This window comes from Glycine soja, chromosome 8 (genome assembly GCF_004193775.1).
Source record: "Glycine soja cultivar W05 chromosome 8, ASM419377v2, whole genome shotgun sequence".
NCBI classification, from domain to species: domain Eukaryota; kingdom Viridiplantae; phylum Streptophyta; class Magnoliopsida; order Fabales; family Fabaceae; genus Glycine; species Glycine soja.
The window spans coordinates 17,046,168-17,069,330 of NC_041009.1; the positions used below are offsets into that span (position 1 = coordinate 17,046,168).

The following is a 23,163-nucleotide window of genomic DNA, read 5'->3' on the forward strand; positions in this document are numbered from 1 at the left end:
AAAAAATCTTCAGTTGTAAAGAATTCTGACACCAAAAGCAAAGCAAAATTGGTTTTATGCAACTCTCCTCTCACATGATTCAATTCAAATCAGTCTTAATGGATTAATGTGACTCAATTAATTGAAATACGTGAGTAAAAATCAAAACCAACCAGAAAATACAATTGGCTTAAAAGTATTGGTTTCATGAAAAACAAAAGAATTAATTACTTCAATCAATCAGATTCAATAACTATTAGGTAAAATTGGAAGATCAATTATTCAAAGCATATAGAAAAATAGCTTATTCATTAGATATAAATATTTATAGGAATTTCTTTTTTATATTGATAAATTAAAATCACTTTAATGGAATTAGTTGAATTCAGAGGAGGGAACAACAGTTACAGTACGTGGTGTAAAAGCCACAACGTGGCAGCTTAGGGACCGTTACGTTTCCCTCCGTCTAAACAAGTTCTAAGCTACGCCGTGGGCGTAAACCAAACTCCGAATCACGTTAGTGGCACTAAGTAAACCCCCAGGGCGCACGTTAGAGAGAACCACCTCGTAGGAAATATGTTAGTTGATGTTAAGGAAAGGCGCGAATCCCATGATTTTGTTCAAACCTTCATCAGCTATGCGATTGTCTCCTTGTGCGAACACCACTTCAATGAGTTCCGGATCGGGTTCACTTTTGTGGTTCCGGAAGGGTCTTCGGATCCATGACAACCCCGCTCTCGAAGTCGCTTCGCGTGGAGCCTCTCATCTCTACCCTGTCTTTGTCATCGACCCGCATTTCATGGAACCCGACCCGAATTCTTCCGCACCCGGATCCTCTCGCGCGGGTCTGAACCGCATCAAGTTCTTGCTGGAGTGCCTCGTTGACCTTGACCTCAACCTCAAGAACCTTGGCTCAAGACTTTTGATTCTCAAGGGTGACCCTGCTGAAGTTGTCATTCGATGCTTGAAGGAGGTAACCGTTATCACCATCCAATTAATACTCTTTCCCTTCTATTGTTTGCAAAGTTTAAGCTAGTTATTTTATTTCTGCTTGTTACTCACTTCAGTTGCATGTTAAAAAGCTATGCTTTGAGTACGACACTGAACCGTATTATCAGGCTCTGGATGTTAAAGTTAAGGTAATGTTGTTTACTTCAGATCATGTTTTTGTCATTTGAGAAGCTAAGTCCTTGGTGATTAAAGGGCGTGTTGGGGAGTGATTATTGACTTATTTTTAGTTGGTATGTTTTGAGTGTTGACAGAACTTTGCACTTGCTGCTGGAATTGAGGTTTTCTCTCCTGTAAGTCATACACTCTTCAATCCCACGGATATCATAGAGAAGGTGAGTTTGAAGCTTTAACTAATAATCATCTCAATTTATTAAGGCTTAAATATGTTTTTAGTTATTATAAAATGAGCAAATTTTTTTATTTATTCTATGTAAAATTACTATTTGGTTTTGACCCCTTCAAAATCTGAAATGGCTGTTATTGGTTCTTAACGTTCATGTTAAAGTAGATTAATATCATTCATTTTAGAAATTTAGAAAAATAATTTAATGTATCACATGCTGATATGGTACCATTGACATTAGTGAGTGCTATCTTTGATGGTTACTTGATATTTTGCTGAGCTCAAGTTGATTACGGGTGTCGGTTGTCACATTCACATAATGGTTACTTGATATTTTTTTGAACACAAGTTGGTAAGGAGTGTCACATAATAGTACGAATCGAAGACAATGATTTCAAAATTTTTGAAGGATGAAAACCAAATAAAAAAAATTACAAGGTCCAAAACCAAAATTCACTATTCACAAAAAAAAAAACAAAATTCACTCATTTTACGTGAACAAAAATATATTCAATCCATTTATTATCTATTGGTTAAATTTTATCATTTTTATTCTTTCAAATGAATAGATTTTCCTCCTATCTTTTTGCCAATTATTCATTTACGGTTGGATTCCTTGGTCATTCATTGTTATTGTTGTTGTTTTGATTATGTTAACTCTTGATCAATTTCTCTTTGTTCTTGTTCTAAATGCCACACAAGAATGGAGGGAAGCCGCCGCTTAGTTATCAATCGTTTGTCAAGCTTGCTGGGGAACCACCATCTTCTCTCTCTACTGTGTACTCTTCACTTCCTCCAGTTGGCAATCTTGGAAGTTGTGATATTTCTGAAGTTCCAACAATCAGAGATCTTGGATATGGAGATGCTGAACAGGTGCGGGTGCTATATTTCAGATTATATCCCTTCTTGAGCACCTAATGAGAAAATTTATATTCATTCAGGATGAGTTCTCTCCTTTCAAAGGTGGTGAGTCTGAAGCATTGAAGAGGTTAGATGAATGCATGAAAGACAAGGTACTTTCTACATCCTAGCATTAAAATATAACAACTATAGTCTATAAGCTCCATACTGTTAATAGTTTTTTTAAGTGGTATCATGCCTTAGATTCTTATTTTTATGATTTTAGAAGTGGGTGGCAAACTTTGAGAAACCCAAGGGTAATCCATCTGCATTTCTTAAGCCAGCAACAACTGTTTTATCACCTTATCTGAAAGTAAGTCAAAACCTGCAACACTTGAATTGTTTAATATGGCCATTTTGTTTGATGGCACTATTAGTATTAACCACAAATGAATTAGGATCTTTTCTACATTTTTTCCTTTCGCTAACTTCCTTGGCAGTTTGGTTGTCTCTCCCCCAGATATTTCTACCAGAGTATTCAAGATGTATATAAAAGTATGCCGAAGCATACATTACCTCCCGTTTCTCTTATAGGACAGGTCGTGCTATCTCCTGAAGTTAGTACTGTATGGTTTTTGGAGCTCTACTTTGAGGAAACTGAAGCTATTGCCTTGTTGGCTTGTGCAGTTGTTGTGGCGAGAATTCTTTTACACGGCTGCTTTTGGGACTCCAAATTTTGATAGGATGAAAGGCAATAGGATATGCAAGCAGGTGAGATTAGAATAAGTTCTTGCTAATGCATTGACCTAACACTATTTACTGACTAGAATTGTACATTAGAACATGAAATACCTCTGCATCTAAACATAAAGATATGACAATCTAGCTCATTATGTTTAAGCTTTTAAGAGTATTTATTTTGACTAATCTCCGAATCTTGGTCTATTATTATGAGGTTGATATCAGATTAATACCACTTTGTTAAAGCAAATGTGACACCACTTAATTATTAACTTATTATAGATGTTATTTAAAATACATTGTAGATTCCTTGGAAGGATGATGATAAACTGCTGGAGGCTTGGAGGGAGGCTAGGACAGGATTTCCTTGGATTGATGCTATCATGGTTCAGGTTTGGGTTTGGGTTTTGACATCCTCTTCCAAATGAAGCAATGAGAAACAGTTCTATTACTTTGAATTTGTATACCTTCAAATTATTCTGCCTCGGTACTTTTTATCTGCCTTCTCACTTAGGAACTGCATTTATCATTTCATGTTGTAGCTACGCAAATGGGGTTGGATGCATCATCTGGCACGGCATTCTGTTGCATGTTTTCTAACTCGAGGCGATCTGGTATAATGACTGATAGTAAAAGCTTGCCAAATTATTCATACTAAGTTATTCTATACTAATATTTGTTGTTTATGCTGCTGACAGTTTGTTCATTGGGAAAAAGGACGAGATGTCTTCGAGAGGCTTCTGATTGATTCAGATTGGGCAATTAATAATGGAAACTGGATGTGGCTTTCTTGTTCATCTTTCTTTTATCAGGTATGAACTATACTGTGTTACAAGTTCTGAATTTTCCGTGGAAAGTGGCTAAATCTTCTGTTTCAGAGGTTGAATCCTGAATATTCCACTGACCTGTTATCTCATATATTGTCTATCATGATCAGTATAATCGTATTTATTCTCCAACTACATTTGGTAAGAAGTATGACCCTAATGGCGACTATATTAGGCATTTTCTCCCAGTCTTAAAAGGTATGCTATAAGTTCCCACCTCATTGGCTCATTTCCATCATGTTCTATCATCTAGTCAGTTTTTGTTTTGAACAAATATTAGAACTTAGAACCGAACGTCTTTGAGCAGATATGCCCAGGGAGTACATTTATGAACCCTGGACGGCTCCTAAAAGCATTCAGACCAAAGCAAATTGCATAATTGGCAAAGACTACCCAATGCCAGGTCAGTTCGACCTTTTAGGTTACTGTCAATTTCATTGGCTTTCAACAATGAGTCATATATATCGATCCTGCTGTGTTCTATACACAAAAATGGATTTCTTTAGTTTGGATGAGTATTGCTTGGAAGTTGTATTTCTTTGATTTATCTGTCATAGCAGTTTCTTATCAACCTGATATATGACCTCAATTGTTATGTACAAATTAACCTATATTCTATGAACATGTGCATGTTAATCACAAGAAACAGATAGCTTAAATAAGTTTTTAGAACATATGTTTCTGATAAAGTCCAACATGTTTTGGTACTACACCGATTGTATGGGATTCCATACTAAACCTGCTTATTCTTTATAAGTTGTGTTTCAGTGGTTTCTCATGATTCTGCGAGTAAAGAGTGCAGAAGGAAAATGGGCGAGGCATATGCATTGAATAAAGAATTAAATGGTTTGGTTAGTGAAGATGATCTGAAAAATTTGAGGAGGAAATTAGATGAGAGTGAAGGGCAAGAGGCTGGAGCTAAAAGATATAAGCAACAGCTGATTGGCTGACCCAAAATTTTACTCGTTTTTTCAACTGCCGTGCTTTGAGTTGCAGTTTATACGTGTTAGGGATATTTTATTTTATGCATTATCAAGACATTTGTATGACACATGTATGTATGTAACATATTTCGTAGACATAGACGCCAAATTGGAAGCAGTATGGCACATTATATTTTGCATATATACTAAATTATTTAGTTCATGTAACCCAACATGGCTTTAGTGAAACTTACATCAAAAGACATCGAAAAAATGTGTCCTTGAGGTCATTATAATAATGTCCGCGACATTATTCTTACAAATATATAATGTCACTCTGTTATGATTAAAGAATTAATAAATAGAAAATTTAAATAGAATTCTAATAAAAATATATTAATATTTTCAACAATTTTTACTTATAATTATGATAGTACTAGTTAACAAAATCATTTTTACTTCTTATATTTCTACCCAACCGTTTATTGAAAGAGAACATTAACATTAGTTAGTGACAAACTGCTTAGGTGTCTCACATGGCAAAGTCAATCCCCTGGCCATGGTCGCAAAGGTTAATTTAATGGAATTACTCTAAAGAATTTCAAGACTATTTTATTACTCAATCACATTCTCATAAACTTTTTTTTAGTAAAATAGAATAGTAATAAGTTTTTTAAATAAAAAATTTTATAATTAGAATTTTCTAAAGAATTCTAACATTGTTATATTATATATGACAAGTTTTTTTTAGTTTTTATAATAATTATTTGGATGGTTTTTAATTAATGTAAAAAATATTAATTTTTAATAATTGAAAGTTATATTTAAATTAATTTAATTAATAATGTGAAAAAATTACTTAACATTATCTTTCTTTTCGAATAGAATTATAATAAATAATAAAATTGTATTTCATTTGCACCGTTTCATGGGTTGGGTTTGGACCAATCCATAGCCGAAGAGAAAAAGAGACAAGGACCGTCTAGAATTGATTTCATTGAGTGTAGCAGCAACCAATTCCATTTCCAGTTTCTGATTCGTCAAACGGACAAAGGAAGTGAAAGGGTTTAGGGTGTGACCTGAGATCAACATGTTGCGGAGGCTTCTCTCTTCTCACCTCAAAACCCTAGCCGCCACCGCTTCTTCTTCCACTCCCCGATCTGCTTCCGCCGCCGCCAGATTCGCCGCTCTCTCTCGCTCCTCCCGCTACTTCTCAACCCAGTCCGGTACTCTCTCTCTCTCCTTTTTTCTCATTCGCTGTTTCCTAAATCCGCCAGATTAACTCATCTTATTTCTTCATCTTCTTACAGAGGATGCTACTGCCATCAAAAAGAAGGTTGAGGATGTAATGCCAATCGCTACTGGTCACGAGCGCGAGGAGCTTCAGGCTGAGCTCGAGGTCTCTCTCTCTTTCTCGATTCAATCAAATGAATAGTGTGTCTCCTTACTCTTTTCTGTGTCCTATTTTTAGAGTAAAAACTGGCGGTTTTGTTAATAATTAGCTTGTTTACACAAAAGAAAATAAAATAACTTACGATTAAAGTATTGAAGAAAGAGCTATTAATCAAACTGCTGTTTTCTGTATGCAATGTAAGTAAAACCAAGCATTTCAAGGGAGACTCTCATTGTTTTCTTTTTTGTGTTAACTACTATCTGTTTCTTTTGGTTAGGGAAGGAATATTCTTGAAATAGACCATCCCGAAGGTCCATTCGGCACGAAGGTCAGTCTTATTGCCTTTTCTATTTAAATTGTATTTTTTTACTAATGTATAATTTTGCTGTGTAAGAGGAAAACTATAAGAGTCACATAGCATTGATTGTGCGAATGAATTTTTTTTGTTTTTTTATTTCAATGTATTTTAGCTGTATAAATTTCATTTTTCATTGCATCTTTTTTCTGGATTTGTGCATGTGCAGGTATTTTTTTATTTTGAAAGTGTGCAAAACTCATAATGCATAATTTGCGTGTATATATGTGTGTTTAAATGAATGTTTTATAAAAGTACCACCTTTCATTTGCAACCCAATGACCAGACCTGAACCTCCTTATACCTGATTGGATTGATTCAGTTTGGATCGAATGCAAAAAATTCATGAAAACTGACCCAACCCAACCCAATTATTTGGTTTGGATAGAAAATTCTCCCAAAATTCATGATATAAGTTCATTTAGCTAAACTTGGATAACCATTTTGTAGTTAAAACAGTGACTGATTTGCTTGCATGAATTGATGGAATTTAAGTATCTAATTTATTTACCCTATCATAGTGGCTTACTCAAGCTTCTTATTATTTCCCTTTTCATTTTTCATTTGATTGAATGACCTATCTTTCTAAGTATTCATCTTTCTTTATTAATAATGGTTTTATATATGTTTCATCTTTATCTGCTTTCATTGTTTGTTTTGGATCATAGGAAGCACCTGCTGTTGTCAAATCTTACTATGATAAAAGGATAGTCGGATGCCCAGGAGGTGAAGGTGGTGAGTACCAGAATATTCCTTGTTTCTCTTAATGTCTTCTTGCATGTGACCTTCTTCCCAGGGTGATGAAAAAGGCTAGAATTCTTGGTTATGGTGTTTATGAGGGGGTGAACGACTTGTTTTGATTTCAGAGGATGAGCATGATGTTGTCTGGTTTTGGCTGGAGAAAGACAAGCCCCACGAATGTCCAGTGTGCGCACAGTATTTTGTTGTAAGTTCATAATGACTTTTAGAATAGCTTCTACTGTTACAGTGTTTTTGTGGGGAGAGAATCAATGAATCATTGTTTAGTATGTCTTGTTCTGATACTTTTGACAGTTGTGGAGTTGAATGCCAAGATATTTAAGTATTTAGATTAAAAATATTTGCTTGTGTGCTTCACTTGTGTACATTGATATTCAAGCACCATTGTTTAGTGATTGTCATTGACAGCACAGGCTGAGGCTGCTCCCATAAAATATATTTGGAGCGGTTTTCAGTTCCTTTAATTTTAAATATTTCCACAATCTGAATGCCTTGACTACTCTTAAGTGTGATTATCTAATGGTGTTGCATGACTCTGGTGTTTTTAGCTTATTGCTGCAAGATAATTCCCATTTTAGCCAGAAGACATTGTAAATTAGTTAATGGGAAAGTGAGGCTTTCAGTCTTAACAACTTATGTATTTCAAACATTGATTAGCTTTTTATTATCATCCAGATGACCAGACCAAGATTATTGGTTTAAGGGTGCATTTGGATAAACAGTCTAATTAGGGACTTATTCAATAAATGCTTACCATATGAGATATGACTGTGAGAGGTCTTGTCATAAGTGCTTAATTTAATAATCTTATTTTGGTAAATTTTATGTGAAAGTGAAACTTACTGAAATAAGCTAAAAAGAGTTTATAGGAGGGTTGTAAATCAGTTTTATATGCTTAACCAAACTCCTTCAATTTTCAGCTTAACTACTTTTATTATAATGAGATAACCCAAATAAATTCAATAGAAGCTCTTCCAATCGCCCCTTGAGTTCTGGTGGACCTGTTTTTGACCTTACAAAAGCAAATGACAAGTCAAACAACAGAACTTTTTGTTAGAATCAAAATTTTATCAGCTTCAGGCAAGGTTATTAAATTTGATTTTGTGTAAAGTGTAAATTCGTGAAGGACTTGTAGACTCAAAAGAGTTTACCTTATACCAAAATAATAATTATAAAAAATAGTTGTAGTATCCAAACCAAGTTTAATAATATAATATATAATTATAGTATTCAAATCAAATGACAAATGAAAACCATAAAACAATAAAAAACCAGCATCAAACTTGGTAACAAAGCACACTACAGTGTCAATGTATGACAGTGATCAAATTATGCATAAATGACCAAATTTAAACTTAAAAGTTCATAAAGTGAAATCACAAAATAAAAGTAAAGAGTTAATGATCTTCAGCATCTTTGTTTTCATCACCATCTGTCATTGGACAAGAAGTGTTCAAAGGAGAAACCAGCTGAAAATGCATGATAGCCAATAAAGAAGGACGAAATCCTAATGAAAAAGGCAGAATTTTGTGGGGGCAGTTTTAGGAAACTGAACCAAACTCAGAAGTGGCAGCAAACTCACGATTTTGAGTGAGTGATCACGTAAACTCATGCAAGTTCACGAGTTAAACACTCAAGTTTAACAACCATGGCTGCTGGTCATCTTTAACAAATCAATTTAGTTCCTAACTGCTCAACAAATCCCTGAATTATCGATTAACATCCTAGAAAATAGTTCAAAATTACATAGGGCTTTGACTTTTGTTATCTTTTTGTCGATGCTATCAATAAGCTTTAATGTATCTGTGTAGCAAGCTAGGAAACACTTTTTAGTGTATGTGGCTGCAAGGTAATTGTTGGAGAATCTAACCTTAAGTAGTGCAGTGCATAGGTTTGTTTTAACTGCCGTCGAGTGTCAACTTTTGAGGGCGAACTTGAATCAAATTCTTTTCAACTTTTGAGAGCAAACTTGAATAAAATTCTTTTCAACTATTTAGAACAATAGTAATCAAATGACTGTTTACACATTGATGCTAATTATTCTATCCTCTTTTTTTTTTACAAAAACAGCTTGAAGTGGTAGGACCTGGTGGATCACCCGATGGGCATGGCGATGATGATCACCATTGATTGCAATCCTTCAATTAAATCTGGAATAAATTCTGGAAAGATGGAGAGACATTGTTTAGAATACACTCTGGCCTTTCAAAATCCTGTGGCCTATGTTTGATTTTGATTTGTCTATACCTTGTTGTGTTGCAACTTTTGAGCTAGAAAGTTTATGCGATTATTTGAACGCAGGATGCTCATTTGCTTGAGCTACCAATTCTGTTAGACAATGTTTTGTGCATTGTGAAATAATTGATAGAACTTGACGATTTTTTATCTGGTTTTGAATTTCTGAAACCTTGGGTGATTTTGAGCACTAAACCATGAAATGGATTGTTTTGGCGTAGGCAAGTGAAGTAGAGACAGAATTGAATGACAACTTGTTAATCTTTGGAAATAATTTAGGTGTGAGCGTAATGGCGAGGTGGGTCCCCTTGCCACCCAAAACCACAAATTTTTGTAGGTGTGGTGTGTTTTATTTCAGTCTATTATGCATCACCTTCGTTCGACATGTTTAAAATTCCTAAACATATCGTAAAAGAATAATCATGTTGAAGAATCTTTTGCGGATGAAAGGCCATGTGAAATGTTTGTTTTTTCCAAGTTCCAACCATGTGGAACGTTCATCTTGATATGCAATTAATATGGAGTACATAAAAAATGTAAAAAGCAGTTTGATTGATTACACTGTCATTCACGTATTATTTTATCTCGTTGAAAGAAATTACAGGTTAAAAAGCCTACAACCAGTCGGTATGTCATAGAATATAATATATTATAAAAAAACGCATATCTTGTTAATAGAACCTTTACAAGAAGCTTTTATAGAATATTGTTGAAGTATTTTATTCTTTCTCTTTTTAAGAAAGTAAAATCATAACATTACTCTTTGGAAAATGAAATTAGTATTTGACTCCAAAGTTTATAAAGGTAATCTAAGTCCCCAAAATTAAAATGCAGGACTTGAGAATTTATATTCCTAATCCAAAGTTGGGTCGACCATATGGCACTTGTATCAATTGACTTTCAAGTAGAAAAATAAATGTTCGCATATGAAACGATGCCGTTTTTTAAATAAACAAATAAAGGGAAAATGATGTTGCGGGGGGCATCGGAGAGTTTATTTCATGCAAAAATATGGAAAATAAATACATACAAATGAATGACACTTTTTTTAAAGTAAAAATAAAGAGAAATAGGCGAAAGATTACCAACTGACAAAGTAATGGAGGGAAAAAAAAAATAAACGAAAGAAAAAGTAAGCACTGAAAAATAACGAAATGACAGCTATATATTCTTAATTCTTACAAAGATTTATCCCAAATGATTTTAGCCGTTGCAGTGCACTTATGAACGTAACATAAGCACACTGAAGTAATGGTAATGGAGCCTAAATCAAGTAATCGGCATCTGAACAGAATAGATTCAAAGCATCACACATAATCTCATACTAAAAATGATAAAGGACACATTTAGTCACTTTCCTTTCAGATTGAAGTTATGAGGAGTTACCAATCTACATATAGGTTGACGGGAAATTTTGGAACAGCTCTACCAGCTATAATACTATTATTCCTTCTAGGTGAATTATGTTTTCATCTTTCATGTTTATATTTTTCTTTACAAATCACATTTCACAAAATATTGAACTATTATTTGGTGCCAGAATCACTCAATCAACCGTACTATAATAATAATTTCTAATTATCTGGACGTTTGAGAGAGCAACAGAGTGATATTGGCAATTTGACACTACTCTTATTGTATTCAAATTAAGGCTTGTTATTGTTTGAATTTGACTTAGAGCTTGTTTTTACTTTTCAATAACAAGCTTTTATAGAAATTTCGGGAGTAACCATTTTTTTATTATCTCACCCGGGCTTGTTTTGATTGACACGATCTAACACTAACAGATCAGGGAACTTGGATTCCAAGTAAGGATTAAGAATATGAAGAATTTTGAAAAATAAGATTTGAAATTCAAGACCAACAATAAAAGGAGGACAAAATAAAAATAAATAAATAAAACTTAAATCCCAAGTCTAGCAATTTACTTATGTTGCGTTTGATATAACTAGCTTACGATTAACTAGCTGAAGCTGACAAGCTAAAAACTTATAAGCTGTGAAAATCAAATTTAACTAGCTAGTTTGATAGTTGATTGAGAAAACTAGTAAGGTAATCATTATAGAGCCTATAGACAACTCAAAGCACCTGCCAAAAATCAAGAATAAACTTAAACTGGTAAAAACATGAGTAAAGCTCCAGATAGAAAATTAATTTTGATTTTTTTTAATGATAATTTTTGTTTCTTTAGTTTTAATATATATATATATATATATATATATATATATATATATATATAAAGGTTCATATGAGATATAATATTCTACTTATTTTTTATTATATTCACACACTTTATTCAACCAACTGAATTATATTCATTAGTGATTTGCATATGGATTATTATTATTGTTTTTTTTATCTTGTAGGACATTTAGTATAATTTTTTATGTTAATTAAAATTTTACTTAATTAATTTTCTTATAAATTTATATTACTTTATTATTTAAAATAATTAAAACTATATATTCAAGTATTACTAATTTATCCCTAATTCATTTAAAATCTAACGATAAACTATAAATTACTATTTTTTTATTGGTTTTTACTAGTTCGATTTCAAAACTTTGACCTAATTAACCTAACATGAGTTATTTTTTTAAGGCTTAACATGACATTTTTAAAAGTATAGTCTAGTTGCTGTAAAAAAAGTATAGTCTAGTTTAACTTGTAATCCAATTTAAAGGTATTTATTGGTGAGTGGTTTTAGCTATATAACTTTGCTCATTCTTTTAAAAAAAATACAACTTTGCTCATCCTATCTATGTGTAAGATTAAATAATAAAAAATATGTAGTTTTGTATTACAAAATTATACATTTTTCTAATTACTTATGTTCCGATAGATTTTTATATATGTTGTAAGTTCTGAACAATTACTTATATAAAAAAATCCGTTTAAATATCTAAAAATAAAATTAATTCCAGTTATGTAACGAAACATGTACCTTATTCCTTCTATAATTGGTATAATAGTTTTCAGCATAGGAAATCATTTAACATGTACAAAGATTAAATTAATTTTCTTATCAGAGACGGACAAAACATAGGCATATTCTAATATGTGTCCCATCAAACAAATGCCCATCCACTTAAATAATTATAAATAAGTAGCTTCTGAGTATGCTTTTAACTTTATATCGTGGGCATATACTACACTGAATATATAGAGAAGATGAATTTACATGGATGTCAAATTTTATAAAATGATGTTTTTGATAATTATAAAAGATAATTTTTATTAATTTAATTATCAAAATTAAAGATGATAATAAATAATAATTTTACAAATTTTATTATTATTATTATTATTATTATTATTATTATTATTATTATTATTATTATTATTATTATTATTAATTTTTGTTAACAAACACGATTAAACTCGTGATATTTTTTATCTTTCATTCTCCATTAACCGTTCAATTAACCTTATACTTTCTACAAATTTAAAAAATAACCAATAATTTATTACATGAATTTTTTTTAATAGATAATATATTATTTAAAATAAAAATAACCATTTATTATTATGTATCAATTTGATATTTTTCATAAAAAATAATGAATATTTAAATTTAAATGTGATGTATATGATATTTACAAAATACCACATAATTTATCAAATAGATTGATAAAATATTAATAAAGTATTAATTAAAAAATTTAACACTTAATACCAATAGATATTGTATGTGAGAATAAGAGAAATAAATATTAATCATTAAAAATCATTAGAATTTTTTAAAAGGTCTGATATTTTTTAGGTGATGGCCTGATTTTAAAAACCCTTATTTCAGTTATCTATATATGATCATATGTACCATATTGGTTCATCTTAATTTTAGTATTTTAAAATTACATTATCACTTAAAAAATCTATTAATAAACTCATGATTTATATGTTTTCAATTTGATTATTTATGATAACATTTGATAGTGAACTTTTATTCATATCCTTCCATTTAATTTAACTTAAATATTTACAACAATTTAATGGTGTAAGGTGTACTTATCTAAGGTCTAGTTACGCTTATATTTATGAGAATGATTTGTATAATGAGAGAATATTTGTTTGATTTTTAAAATATATAAATTTTTTTTGGATGAGTGAATAACAATCACAATGCGAGCAATGTAATCCAATAAATTGAAAGATTTTTACGATATCTAACTAAGGATAAAAAAATGCAACAAATTAAATTAAAATCTTATTACAATAAAATTAAACAATTAAGTTACATTTAAGATAACATTAAAAGATGAGTATTATATTTTTTTAAATAATTATATTATATGATTTTGGTTTTGATTAAGAACTTATATGTCTTGTCAATAAAATAATAAAATATATCTTCTTGATTTTAAAAAAATCTTTCGTCAACTTTATTTCACTTTTTAAGATTCATAAGTTGTATCGTAAAATTTACTTACTACAGAATGCGCATCCACTCTGCCACATCAATTGATTCGATAGTTGAAAATTCACACAGAAATGAAGATAATAAAATCTCAATTAATTGACATGACAGCAAAAGCACATCACTAGTGTGTGTTTTGTGCAATTTTATGTAGATTTATTATTGACAGGGGTTGCGGCCTTTTAAAAGGGTATTTGACTTATGACATCTAGTTCAAAAATCATTAATCATGTTAGAGTGTAAACATTTTATTGACATCAAATTGCTTTTTTGTTACATGATATCTTTTATTATATGTACAGTTATCTTTCTTTTATTTTTCTTTCTCTGGGTGTATTAACATGGAGTGCTTATTTATACTCTTTTTTTCATATGTTTACAAGTAAACTGTAAAAAAACAACGAATTTTGTTAATGAAAGAAAATATATGTATGAGTGAATCGAGAAGAATCAATTTTTTCTGATGGTGCCTTTACTACCTTTCCCATCAAAAGTATATAAAGTTCGTTTTGTCCTAACAAAGATCGAGTAATTTATTTTATCCTCATCCGATAATAAATCTATATACTTTGTGAGTGACAGAAAGTGAAGCTTGTAACAGAGTTATTATGGTTCACAAATGTCTACTCAATAGATGAGCACCATCTTCATAGCCTATATGAAAGTGATCCAAATAATATATACCACAGGCGTAATGTGCAACTTTAAATAACAAATCCGTAAATTTGTTAATTGTTATTTGTTAGTTCCCAAGGAAAGGGAAGTTCTCAATTTGTGTTGCTATCGTTTTCTTCATCAGCAGGAGAGGGATATATTTTTCCAATGTGCATGACAGCTTATTGCAAATGAAAGATCTAAAAATATTTGAAAATGGTCACACTCGAGTTGCACTAATTTTAAAATTTCCTAGTTTACTTGCCTTTTCAATTTGGTACTCAATATTATGTTCCCTTGCTAGAACAGTCTTGCCTATTTAAGCTACCTACTATGCAATATTGCAGTTGTTTAATCTTCAATGAGAAGGTGTTGCGAATTATCAATTCATCTTATCATGATTAATTTTCAATTAATTTTTTCTCTTAATTATATTTTTTCATTCACAATATTTGAATTAATACAAGACTTTACTTTAAACATCCAAGTCTAAATTCACCGGTACTAATATAATGTTGGTACTCATAACAAAATATATTTTCTACTAATAAACAAACGAGCCCTGGAAATTTGACATAATGTATCCTACACAAAGTCTATATACTCTTTGGTTAACTTTCTACTTTTAAACCGAATCTAACGTGACACGTATCGAGAGAGTATAGGACCAAAGTTGTGTGAACCAACCTTTAATTTTTCCTAAATAAACACTTACAATGCAATTATTAATTATCATTATTTCGATTGAAGCTATTCTTTTAGTGTATTGTGAGGCTAGGGAGGACTTTGGGGGGGAAAAGTTGTTCTAAGTTGTTATGTGAGGAAAAACACATTAATTTTTTGGACCTAGGAAGACATTAGGTGCTGAACTATTTATCGGCCATCCAAGTAGAATCTGCCGTGTAAGTAGAATCACATTTAACTTTTTCCTAGGAAGACTTAGGGAAAACACATTAACCTTTTCCTAACCATTTATTGGCCATCCAGGTAGAATCTGCCATGCAAGTGGGACGTACACTTATTTGAGGTTTAAGTCAATAAGTTTAATGTTAATGTTTCTGTTATTGTACTAACACTGTCCTATATTCAGTAAATAAGGATACATATTATCAAAGTATTAAATGCATTTTTTATGGTAAGTATTACAAAACACATTTAGTACTTACAATCCTTATGTATGCATATTTTCAAGAAGGAGAAGCCATTGTATATTATCAAAGTTTGATCGACATTACATCAGGCAAAAAGAAACAAGAAATTGTTGGTGGTGATTCCTAGATTGAGCATATCCAATTAGAATTGTGAATAGGTTAGTCCAAGAGGCACCAAACTACTAACTAGTTAGGTGAAAGAAGAAGCACATATTGCAATTTAAGATTTCCATGTAAGCCGCATGAAAGCTGCATTTTATAGGTGAACAGACATAGTGGAGCACAATGAATGTAGTCATTGACTTATGCATAATGTATACTTCAAATTTATCTTGTTGCGAGGATGGCGTGAATATATGCCAGCTCCACTTTTCATAATAAACTACATATTTTCTATTACTGCGAGAATCAAAGCTGCAAATATCTGCACCACTTGGGGACATGAAAACAGGAAAACCAACATATAAACCAAATAAAACAACTGGCCAGTGCTGTGTATCCAAGTTAGAGTCAACTAAAGCCTTTTTTCTATACCAGAACATAATCAGCAATCTGCTACTAATAATTTATAAATGAGATTTTTGTAAACAATGGCCTTGTTTTGTTCCATTGTGCTTCTTGTTTCTTAATGTTCCTTCTTTTGGCTTAATGCTCAATGCATATACATAAACAAAGAATGCATGAAGATTCTAGGATGTTTATTTTTTTTTCATCTAATGTGTTTTAGTGTGTTCAAGAGCTTATCTCATTTGTTTTTATTTTACCAAAGTACTCAACAAGAGAAGCAATAGCCTTTGGACTTATGCAGCAGTTTCTCATGACTATAAACAAACAAAACTTTTCTTCAAGTGGGGTTTGAGCAACTAGGTGTAGTGGCAAACAAGAAAGCAAGAGAGAGGCAAATGTAGTAAAAGGCTTACATGCTTTTTCTTGTCACTTCTAATTTGAGATCCAGGTTACTCACAGCTTAAATGTTAATATGAGTTAAGAGATAGAAAGTAGGGGAAAATACCTAGAAGCTGCGGTTCCCTCTCCAATAGCAATTCTCAGTCATTTTTATTACTCAAATTTCTTTCTCTCTGATAATTTGAGGACACAAAAAGTGAAGGAAAAGAGAAAAAATACTTTAGTTTGAGGTTAATGGGTATCCATCAATCAATCGAGCAGGGGGAATTGATAAACAAATATGATCTTTACAAGCACAATGGTTATTCTTTCTTGTTTTCAGTAATATTCTTCAGCTGCTGTTGCTGTTATCTTTATTTTCTGGCCACAGCCCACAAGCATAGATTCCTCTGTCCTTGCTGTGTGCCTTAGAAATGGATGAATTTGCTTTTACACTGCTTGGATTCTTTTTGCCCATAAAAGGTTTTCTGCTTTTGTCTGTCTATACCTTCTCCTTTTCATTGATGCTTTCTTAGGCGGTTCTAGGCACACTCTATTGCTGGTGTGGTGTGAACACTACACGTACACAGGGATGATGCACACATACACATTTTATTCCAACTCCACCTCACCCTTCTGGGTATAAAGAGGCATCACCATTCTGCATTTTCTTCATTGCATAACCTCTTCATAGTCCCTTGACACACTTCAATACTAGAAAGTATTGTGAATTGTTTGTAACAGCAAAATGAGCTATCCACATTATCATATGGGCTCTGGTTAGTTCTTTTGCTCTTCTTGATTGTTCTTTATCCTTACACCTTGCATGTCGCTTGCATTAACCTTTTCATTTCTATAAAATGCATGACTTTGGAAAGTCTTTTTTATAATTCATGCATCTGGTTTTTTGGTTCTAGCTTCTTCTATCGTTTAACTGTTATCAATGATAGTTTCCTTGGTCCATTTGGAAGGTAATCGTTACTTTTTCCACATGTTTTGAAACCTATCAGCTATCTTCAAACTTTATATGCCATTTGCAGGTAGTAGAACTGCTAGGAGAAGCTTGGAGTTTGGGAAGACACATGTGGTGAGGCCAAAAGGAAAACACCAAGCTACTATAGTTTGGCTGCATGGTCTTGGTGACAATGGTTTGAGGTATGGATGGCATTCTCTTTAATATTTTTATATGCCTAATTCACCTATGAGGCATATATTGTACTTTTTTCTGTTGTGGATCCTTTCATAGCTTGTGTCTTCTCTTCCTCCTCTACCTTATGAGTTATCTCCTAGTTGTTACTTTTTCTTCACCAAAACCTTCTTTGTGTTTTTCTTTTTTATCTGCTGTTCAAGAGTTGAGGTAAGTATGGGCAGTATTTCTGACAAGAACACTATTCAAATACATCAGAGGGGTGCAGACTTGTGTTTTCCTGATGTGTTGTATGCTTTCAGTGTGGTGTTTTCTTTCAGTTGAGATACTAAATGGAATAAATTCTGTTGGAAAAAGTCGCTATATTTAATTGTTGGAAGTTTGCTTTGGAAGAGTATATACCAGACTCTCAATTAGGGGACCACGAGATCATTTGTTTTCTTTTCTAAAATGAGCAACTTGACATGACTTTTGACAGAAGAATATTTAATGACTAGAAAAACTAGCACATTCTAGAATTGTTCTTTGAACAGTGTGTTTAGTGTTGTCACAGAAAATACCATTCAGTTTGATCATTTTAATCTATGGATTTTTATCTAGTAAATCTGTGTTATCCTAATTGACGTTTGCATTCATCTCTGATTGTAATTAATGAGACAAGCATAATAAAAATATTGAGCTTGGTTTTGTTGCAGCTCTTATCAGCTGCTGGAATCTCTTCCACTTCCAAATGTAAGAAATAAACTTTCCTATTCTGCTTTTGTACAAACATATTCTCACTTTATCCCTATAATATTCTGATAAATCTATTCTCGTGTACAAAATATATGATGTTTGTTATGATGTGATGTGGTGCAGATAAAATGGATTTGCCCAACTGCTCCTACCCGTCCTGTAACCATACTTGGTGGTTTTTCTTGCACTGCATGTAATATTAAATAAACCCCCTCTTGTGCTTCTACTCATTCTGATTGAATCAGCACTGTGTTACTGTAAGCTAGAACTTGCAGTTAAACCTTACTTATCTAAAATTAATCAGGGTTTGATATGGGAGAACTTTCAGAAGATGGTCCAGATGATTGGGAGGGTTTAGATGCCTCAGCATCACATATTGCCAACTTGTTGTCAACAGAGCCAGCTGATGGTAATTTCACGGCTAAATAATAATTACGCTATGTTTGAGTAAACTTTCTACATGAAATAAGCTAAAATAAATTGAGTTTTTCCTATTAGTTAAATTCAATTTATAACTTCTATAAAACTTTTCTCATCTAATATTTCCAAAAGCTGAGATACACAAGTTAACTTCAACTTTATAGGAAAATCTCAATTCATTTGACCATTTTATTTTCTTTTACTTACAAAGAAGTTTATCCAAACAAGACCTTAAGTGTTTCCTAAGTATTTCTCAATGCATGAGAACAGATTATTCTTCATCTATAACCATCATTCACGTGAAAGGAAAAATAAAGATAATTGACCAAACTCTAATCCATAGCCTGTTAGTTTGCCTCTTTTAAGCATATTCAATTTGAGACTTGTAATTGATAAATTGTAGTTTCATTCATTCTGTTGATAAAGGTCAATAAGACATGGATTTTTTGTCACAGTGAAAGTAGGAATTGGAGGCTTCAGTATGGGTGCTGCAGTAGCTCAATACTCTGCAACTTGTTTTGCCATGGGAAGGTATGGAAATGGCATCCCTTACCCTGTCAACCTAAGAGCAGTTGTTGGACTCAGTGGCTGGCTTCCAGGATCAAGGTATTATTGCATTAACATTAACATTAACATTAAATCATGTGTATACATGTTGGTCCATCATGTAGCCACATGCTAATTGTTGGCAACTTGTGTTTGTGTAGGAGCTTAAGGAACAAAATTGAAGTGTCACATGAAGCAAGAAGGCGAGCTGCTTCGTTACCTGTTTTGCTGAGCCATGGAATCAGTACGTATCTATACATCTTGAATGTATCTTTTTTTTATTTGAGAGGTGTGCTTATAAATTAAACATGATTAAACATGCACGTACTGCTATGGTTTACGTTTACTATTCAAATGATGATCTCTTTAAGCGCACATAAATCATAGTTGTTTGAAGCCAACCTCCAAAATTCATTTTTGTAGGTGATGATGTAGTCCTCTACAAATACGGAGAGAAATCAGCTCAATCCTTAAGTTCAGCAGGGTTTCGATACATTACATTCAAATCCTATGATGGGTAACATCTGTTTTTGAGAATAAATAACCCAACTTTGAATGAATCACAAATCAGTTAAAGTAATTATTGAGCATTTTGGGTGCAGGCTTGGTCATTATACCGTTCCTAGGGAGATGGATGAGGTCTCTAATTGGCTTAGCTCAAGGCTGGGGCTTGGGGGATCCACATGAATAGCATAGTATAAGTCAGGGCATGCTTGTAAAATAACGAGTGGCTTCATCACAAAATGGTTTATCTGGCAATATATGGTATAAAAAGATTAGTGCATGTTTGGTGTGCAGTTGAAATTGTTGTCACACATGTTCCAAAACAATTCAATAGATAAAAGTAAAATGAAAGAAAAAGTATGGGTCATGATCCTTTTCCACCTGGTTTCCAAACGTGCACTTAGTCTTATGAGTTCCTTTAGTCATGATGCTGAGAAATAAAGATCTTAGATTTGAATGTGTTTTCAAGTAGTTCTCCCCCTTTATATTATCATAGTACCTAGAGACAGAGTCAGCAGTACTGTTGGAAAAATTTTGTTTTACTGTATTGTAACAATATAGGGTGCTTAGCTGTGTTGTTTATCAATTTCGGAGTGTTTTGTTCCTTATCTTTTCTTTCTTTCTTTTTTGTTTCGGTATCAATGCTTGCATGGAAATTTGGAGCTATGAAATCTTGCAAACTATTTAAATCCTTTGCCAGTAACTCAGTTCCTCAATATTTATTATGTGACAGCATCCAATTCCAGATGCTTATATGTTCAGTCTTCATTACTTCATATACAATATTAAAGCGAGGCACAACGAGGAATAAAATACGAAGAAAAAATCGTATATACAGGAATGTTGAAACTTCTTATTTGAATATAATCCAGAAATTAAAGTACAAAGTATTCACATCTCTTAATAGTTGATAAGCAAGTTCTTGTAAACTACATCTCTTAAAACTTCTTCACCTTAGGCGTGTGTTCACTGCTTGGAAGTAATATCTTTAAGCTTTTCCTTCAATTCACCAGTCTACGAGGGTAAAAATATTATTAAACAGTACAGTACATAATAATAGTCACAAGTAAAAAAACTAAGCATTTAAACGGGAACCAACCTGGTGCATATTGAGAACAATATCTGATCCACCAATAAACTCTCCCTTGATGAAAATTTGAGGAAATGTTGGCCAGTTACTGCACAGAAAGAACAGGGAGAACAGTAGGATATCATTAAAAAAATCGTTATTTATTAATTATTAAACTTTTAAAGGAAACAAGTGATTAAACTTGGAAGCACCAGTACTTGTCAATTTGCCATGATAACATGCTTAAAAACAAATCAAATATGAGCTCACAGTTATATCACATAAAATGCAAAGACAAAATGACATATAACCACAAACATGCGTAGACATTTGCAGGCTGACTAGTTTCCAGAGATTTGGCAAGCCTGTGGCTCAGATGTTCAGAGACGAGAGGGTCTAAGTGAAGAAAAGACAAATAACAACTGGTAAAACTCACTAGGTACTATGAAATCAATTGTTCCAGATTTCATATAAATACAAAGAAAAGTAGAACAAACGTTGATCTTCAAACCAACTTGATGACTCTCAGTTCATTGACAGGGCATTCATCCATCGTATTCCATTGGCATTAAGGGTTTCATTTTGTTATTCTGTTCTACTGAAAACTTGTTATTTATGATAAACATTAATTGTAAAATCCTTTTTACTCAACTTCATACTCAAAAGATCTGCTAATAGTTAATGATCAAATATTTTTTGGTTTGCCAAGGTATAATCACACCCTTGGCATCAAAAGCAGCTGATATGAGTTGGTGAGAACAGCTATTAGGTGGACTTCACGGAGTGGTTATTGTCTGAAGTGGAAGGGGAGGAATTTGATGCCGTAAGTCTTAGCCTGTTGGCAATTGAAATTTAATTTCTAATTCCAGTGCTTATTCTGAGCCAATTCCAACTACCTAACATAGGCCCAAGATGGCTTCTATTTCTATCAAACCACAATAATAAACTATCATCCATCAAAATTCTTAGTCAACTATTAACTACAATTGTAGATGACTAATGTTTTTTTAGGAAGCAGATACTAATAAGATCAACAAGCATGAAGTTACCTGAAGGCTTTTACAGCATTTTTAAGGTCAGGATCATCCAAAATGTTTCTAGCACTAATAGGAACATCTGCAAGAGCATTATATAATGATGATTGTAACTTACAGAATTGTTATCAAGTGATGTGAATTCATACTGTAACAAATTTCTTCTACGACTTCATCATAGAGAAACAAAAAGAACAAAAATATCAACAGAAAAGCTTGTCTTGAACTTAGTACTTACCATAGTGTTTTAAAACTCTTACAGCAAGCGAACTAAATCCACATTGTGGAAAATCAGGCACACCTTTCATGTAAACCATAACAGGATTATCCTTGACATCCTACACATATTAATCACAGTGACCAAAAAGTTCAAGTTACAGATTACTCAACATTATCAAAACATGAAGAAGAAAATAATAATTCACTGTTGAAAGATTGATTTGATATACCCTTACCTGCTCAATAACATTTGACAAAGAAATGCCAGAATTCTCAAGCTTATTAGCTGGCTTGAAGTCATCATGCGTGTCAGAATCATTTGACACAGTAGTCGAGTATCTTGTGCAATAAAACAACCCATTTAACTGTCACCATGTTAAAGGAACACTGTTAGAATAGAAGATTACAAATTGCAGTTTGAAGAATTATAAAAACTAACCAAGTTGGCACTGATTAGAAGAGTAATGCAATGGTATATATACAGCACCTTCTCCAAAATCAATTTGGGGTAAATCAAAAAGCCAAGGATGAAGCTGACATGCATCATGCCTATTCATGTGAATAATTACTATAATGCAATCTAAGCAAGTTTACTAACCAAATTAAATAGAAAAAAAAGTAAAGAGACCAAAATTTATTCAAATTAAAAAATAAAATAAAAAAGCTCAAGAAAGAGCTAGAAAACAAACGATACCCATTAGGCAGGGTTGTGTAAAGAAAGTAACTTTTTTATGATTCACACAAAATAGATGCGAAAAACAAACTAAGTAACGATTAAACATGCTTAAAAATTAAGGGCTGAAGATCTTACGGGTCTGCTGAGAGAACGAGCTGCGATTCCCTTCAAGAACATGTTTGACAAGGATGTCGCCATTCGAGTGAACCAAGTAACAAAAACCCGAAAATGAACCCAAAACTGAACTTGTCTTATGAATGCCGTGTAGTTTTTTTTTGAAAAGTCAAAAATGCCCCTGAA

The 23,163-nt window shown here is 32.5% G+C and overlaps 4 protein-coding genes across 6 annotated transcripts; 3 read left to right on the forward strand and 1 right to left on the reverse strand.

Moving 5' to 3' along the window:
* The first annotated feature begins 459 nt into the window (after positions 1–459).
* Positions 460–4,957, forward strand: LOC114422435 ((6-4)DNA photolyase). 3 transcript variants are annotated; one of them, XM_028388779.1, is made up of 14 exons: positions 460–952; positions 1,047–1,118; positions 1,242–1,322; positions 2,036–2,206; positions 2,275–2,346; positions 2,460–2,546; positions 2,674–2,772; positions 2,861–2,944; positions 3,220–3,306; positions 3,457–3,528; positions 3,613–3,726; positions 3,852–3,939; positions 4,049–4,144; positions 4,499–4,957. In XM_028388779.1, exons 1-14 carry the CDS (start codon positions 566–568, stop codon positions 4,570–4,572), a joined length of 1,584 nt encoding a protein of 527 aa, XP_028244580.1. In that variant the 5' UTR covers positions 460–565; the 3' UTR covers positions 4,573–4,957. The 3 variants fall into 3 exon arrangements, with proteins under 3 accessions (XP_028244580.1, XP_028244579.1, XP_028244577.1); XM_028388778.1 differs by having other exon boundaries at positions 464–952; positions 1,062–1,118; positions 4,510–4,957; XM_028388776.1 differs by having other exon boundaries at positions 466–952; positions 4,510–4,957.
* Positions 4,958–5,578: 621 nt separating this feature from the next.
* On the forward strand, positions 5,579–9,558 carry LOC114422436 (cytochrome c oxidase subunit 5b-2, mitochondrial). Its single transcript, XM_028388780.1, has 6 exons — positions 5,579–5,890; positions 5,975–6,063; positions 6,335–6,385; positions 7,081–7,147; positions 7,279–7,358; positions 9,242–9,558. Exons 1-6 carry the CDS (start codon positions 5,755–5,757, stop codon positions 9,299–9,301), a joined length of 483 nt encoding a protein of 160 aa, XP_028244581.1. The 5' UTR covers positions 5,579–5,754; the 3' UTR covers positions 9,302–9,558.
* A 7,510-nt stretch (positions 9,559–17,068) lies between these two features.
* On the forward strand, positions 17,069–20,554 carry LOC114422438 (acyl-protein thioesterase 2-like). Its single transcript, XM_028388785.1, has 9 exons — positions 17,069–17,292; positions 17,554–17,668; positions 18,356–18,392; positions 18,519–18,588; positions 18,700–18,804; positions 19,271–19,421; positions 19,523–19,605; positions 19,785–19,878; positions 19,964–20,554. Exons 1-9 carry the CDS (start codon positions 17,262–17,264, stop codon positions 20,046–20,048), a joined length of 771 nt encoding a protein of 256 aa, XP_028244586.1. The 5' UTR covers positions 17,069–17,261; the 3' UTR covers positions 20,049–20,554.
* Positions 20,555–20,645: 91 nt separating this feature from the next.
* LOC114422439 (monothiol glutaredoxin-S15, mitochondrial) lies at positions 20,646–23,146 on the reverse strand. Its single transcript, XM_028388786.1, has 6 exons — positions 22,999–23,146; positions 22,424–22,552; positions 22,207–22,306; positions 21,984–22,050; positions 20,965–21,043; positions 20,646–20,879 (listed from the first exon to the last, which is right to left on the reverse strand). Exons 1-6 carry the CDS (start codon positions 23,059–23,061, stop codon positions 20,832–20,834), a joined length of 486 nt encoding a protein of 161 aa, XP_028244587.1. The 5' UTR covers positions 23,062–23,146; the 3' UTR covers positions 20,646–20,831.
* Between the last annotated feature and the right edge of the window lie 17 nt (positions 23,147–23,163).

Coding starts and splice junctions, on each gene's coding strand:
- LOC114422435 (XM_028388776.1), top strand. CDS start 566: ATGTTAAGGAAAGGCGCGAATCCCATGATTTTGTTCAAACCTTCATCA. Junction 1,119..1,241: donor CTCTGGATGTTAAAGTTAAG/GTAATGTTGTTT, acceptor GAGTGTTGACAG/AACTTTGCACTTGCTGCTGG. Junction 2,945..3,219: donor GCAATAGGATATGCAAGCAG/GTGAGATTAGAA, acceptor AATACATTGTAG/ATTCCTTGGAAGGATGATGA.
- LOC114422436 (XM_028388780.1), top strand. CDS start 5,755: ATGTTGCGGAGGCTTCTCTCTTCTCACCTCAAAACCCTAGCCGCCACC. Junction 5,891..5,974: donor CTACTTCTCAACCCAGTCCG/GTACTCTCTCTC, acceptor ATCTTCTTACAG/AGGATGCTACTGCCATCAAA. Junction 7,359..9,241: donor TGTGCGCACAGTATTTTGTT/GTAAGTTCATAA, acceptor TTACAAAAACAG/CTTGAAGTGGTAGGACCTGG.
- LOC114422439 (XM_028388786.1), bottom strand. CDS start 23,061: ATGGCGACATCCTTGTCAAACATGTTCTTGAAGGGAATCGCAGCTCGT. Junction 22,307..22,423: donor TGTCAAATGTTATTGAGCAG/GTAAGGGTATAT, acceptor TAATATGTGTAG/GATGTCAAGGATAATCCTGT. Junction 22,051..22,206: donor AAGAGTTTTAAAACACTATG/GTAAGTACTAAG, acceptor ATGCTCTTGCAG/ATGTTCCTATTAGTGCTAGA.
- LOC114422438 (XM_028388785.1), top strand. CDS start 17,262: ATGAGCTATCCACATTATCATATGGGCTCTG. Junction 18,393..18,518: donor AATCTCTTCCACTTCCAAAT/GTAAGAAATAAA, acceptor GATGTGGTGCAG/ATAAAATGGATTTGCCCAAC. Junction 18,805..19,270: donor GTCAACAGAGCCAGCTGATG/GTAATTTCACGG, acceptor TTTTTGTCACAG/TGAAAGTAGGAATTGGAGGC.